This window comes from Marmota marmota, unplaced genomic scaffold (assembly GCF_001458135.2).
Source record: "Marmota marmota marmota unplaced genomic scaffold, marMar, whole genome shotgun sequence".
Lineage (NCBI taxonomy): Eukaryota > Metazoa > Chordata > Mammalia > Rodentia > Sciuridae > Marmota > Marmota marmota.
In genome coordinates, this window is record NW_026000243.1 from 2,859,742 (window position 1) to 2,862,927 (window position 3,186).

General features: G+C 39.6%; 1 protein-coding gene across 1 annotated transcript; it reads right to left on the reverse strand.

The window, feature by feature from the left end:
• Positions 1 to 1,299: 1,299 nt before the first annotated feature.
• Positions 1,300 to 2,156, reverse strand: LOC125614039 (prostate and testis expressed protein 13-like; the record flags this gene model as incomplete). Its single annotated transcript, XM_048796134.1, has 2 exons — positions 1,300 to 1,683; positions 1,987 to 2,156. Coding segments are annotated over 2 exons (339 nt in total), but the record flags the coding sequence as incomplete, so codon positions are not given.
• Between the last annotated feature and the right edge of the window lie 1,030 nt (positions 2,157 to 3,186).

Genomic DNA, 3,186 nt, shown 5'->3' on the forward strand with positions numbered 1-3,186 from the left:
ATGTGATATATATATATATATATATATATATATATATATATATATATATATAATTTTATAGCTAAAAAATAAATATAATTGTGCCTATAAATTCTTATACATGGGAAGGTCTTGGCCACGGCCTGCAGGGGAAGGGAATAGGTAACCCTCATAGTTGCGAGCCAGATGGAAATAAAAGCTGGAAAAGCAATATTAAGAGATACACACAAAAGATAAGAAATATATTTTTAAAGCAGGGCATTGACCGGTGGAAGAGACCTGATGGGTCTGATCCTAACAAAGGGAAAGCCATTGAATGCTTTATTTATAGTGGAAAACATCAAAGGGTTTCAGTGCAATAGGCTTCTGAGGAAAACAGGAAAAAGATGGGGAAAACAAGTTGTTTAGAGTTTGGCAGGTTACACCAATCTCCAGGAGATTGCATTTGAACCTAGGACTATGAGCTAAGACAGGGCATCAGCATGATATGAGTTTTCTAGAACCAGGGAATTTCACCTAGGGAGTTCCCAGAAAAGCAACCTCCCTGCCTTGTAATGTTCAAACAAACCCATAATTCATACATGGCTTCCAAAAGGAAGGTTAACAAGGGAAAAGAAGTCCACAGTGAGTGAATAATAATTCAGAGATTACTTTTCCATGGCTTTTAATTTTGTTTAAAAAAAACTACAGGAGACATCTGTAACTCTTATCATTCTTTAATAAGTCTGTGTCAATAGATGAAAAATACTCAGCTTTGATCAATAGATGCATTGGTAAATACAAGGTAATATTTGGATATTTTTGAAAACTAATATCCCTTGCCTGCCAAGAGAAAGAGTTACTGGTCAACACTCAAATAAGTGCTCACCATGACATACTTTGACTTTGGTCATGAGAGCAAAATAAGATTACTAGAAACAAGTGGCCTGGGACTATGCAGTCAGGAGCAGCTCTGGCCAGTACAGCTTCCAAAAAATGGTAACCTCCATGTCATGTACACTGACTATTCTTTGCACATAAGTTAGATAATGCTTTCTGCTGCTTAATACAAGTTCTTTCTATACCTGCTTCAAAAACCTCTTTCACTCTCCTCCTAGATATTTCTCCTGAAATCTCAATTTCTTGTCCATATTTCTATGCAATCTGCTCGCTCCTGATCTCCCCCCAGAAGCTTGACCAGGAAAATACTTATTTTGCAATAGACTATATAATTTTGTCTTTAGCCCGGTTCAGCATCAGAACACAAGGTCAAGTAGAGACTTCTAGGAGGTACCACATAGCAAAAACACAGAAATTCAACCAGAAGGCAAAGTTGAAGTTTTTGTGACCTATGGCTTTCCTCTTTCCAAGCAAAGGAAGTATGGATGCTTGAAAGACCAAGTTTCCAAAGTATATATCCTGGACTAGAGAAGAGAGTGTGGTCTTGGTTTGGGGAAAATGTAAGACGTAAAATGTAAGATGATGTAGCCATTGGGTAAGTAAATATTCAAGAATACAAGGAGATATGGTTTACAGTCTTAAATATTTTAATGATCTTAACGTGTTGGACGTCGAAGTAAACGATAAGTATCTAAATTTGCTGAGCCATCGTTACATCTGCTTTTATCAGTGCAGCAAAATGTTTCTGCCAGCATGTCATGCAATGGCTGGGTCATTCCCGCCTCACAGGGCTCACATGAGAGTTTTGCATAATTAAAGAGGTATCTGTCTGAAGAGAAGAAAAGCAAATGTGATTGCCTTGCCTCAATTCATCATCTTCCTGCAGTGGCTTCACTCTGGAACCTAAACAACTTTCTGAAGACTAGAATGAGTCATCAGTCCTCAGTCCTCATGTCTCTGGGGCCATGACCAAGCAAAAGTCACCTAATTACTTCCCACAGTGGCCCCATGTCCAGGTGTGTATCTGGAGAACCCATTTTCCTATACTTTTCCAGGATCCCAGATTCTAAAACTTAACTCCAGGGATGGTGGACAACACCGGTAATATTTTGTGTCTCTGAATTTCACTTACCTGAAGTGCGATCATGATAGTAATAGTTAGTTGTTCGACAACTCCTATTTCCTGACTCATAATTAAACTTCCAGCAGCTTTTCATGCCAGTACGGCAACCCGTTACAGTATAGTGGTCACAAAAATGGCAAATTCGAATAACTACAGAAGGAAAGGAAAGCTTTAAAGAAATGCTCAAAAAAAATGTAATTCTGCTTCCAAACACTGGGGCAGTTCAAACCTCACAAGAAGAAAATGACACTGTCCCCAGCCTCTCTCAGAGGTCCTTACTCCCTCCAATAGTAGTAACTATGAGACCACCAAGAATTAAGGATCTGTGTCCCAAGTCTGAAGGTAGAAAGAAGACACTGGAGTAGAGAAGAGTGGAAGGACAATGCTAACTCAAGAATATCCCCCTATTACTTATCCAAGAACTGCAAACCAAATACACCGTACGGTTCAGTCCTTCTCCTCTGCTTCCTGTGAATATACAAAAAAAAAAAGTATATATATATATATATATATATATATATATAGTCATCTCATAGCATCCTCCAAAGCCATCCCTTTCACCACCCATCTTTGCCTCCCTCTTCAGAACTTACCCTTATCCTTGAAGAGTACTATGAATACACCCAGCAGAAGCAATTGGAACATCCTGGGACCCATCCTTGGGAAGATCTCAGTGGGAAGTTCCAGCTTTATTTATTTCCATCAATTACCCTCAGGCATCCCACTTCAATCATGAAACCATAAATTTCAGATCAAACCACCTGAGCCCTCTGTTATGTTCCCAGGAGAAGGTACATCCCGTCTGTGTTTGCAATCCTCCAGCTGCTTAGATCTCAGCCTACATAGACACCTACTTCATTTGATCAGATATATCATAAAGTACTAATTCATATGATTGCAGGGCCTCTCTCCTTTTCACTGTGTTTGTGTTTCTGCTAGTCTACAGGAAATGTTTCTAACATCACATCCACATGACATGCTTTCAAATAGGATGAAGCTGGGTCACAAAGCATCTGTGAGTGAGCTCTTCAGTCTCTCCAATGAGACCATGTGTTTCTCCTCACAGAGTGTGGCAACAGGACCAAATCCCAGTACTCCAGCTATGGTCTGATTGCTAAGACCCTCTCTGAGGATATACAGCAGCCTAGGACAAGGGGAAAATGAGAGGAGGTAGAGATCACATCAGCTTCTCCTGAATTTAATTC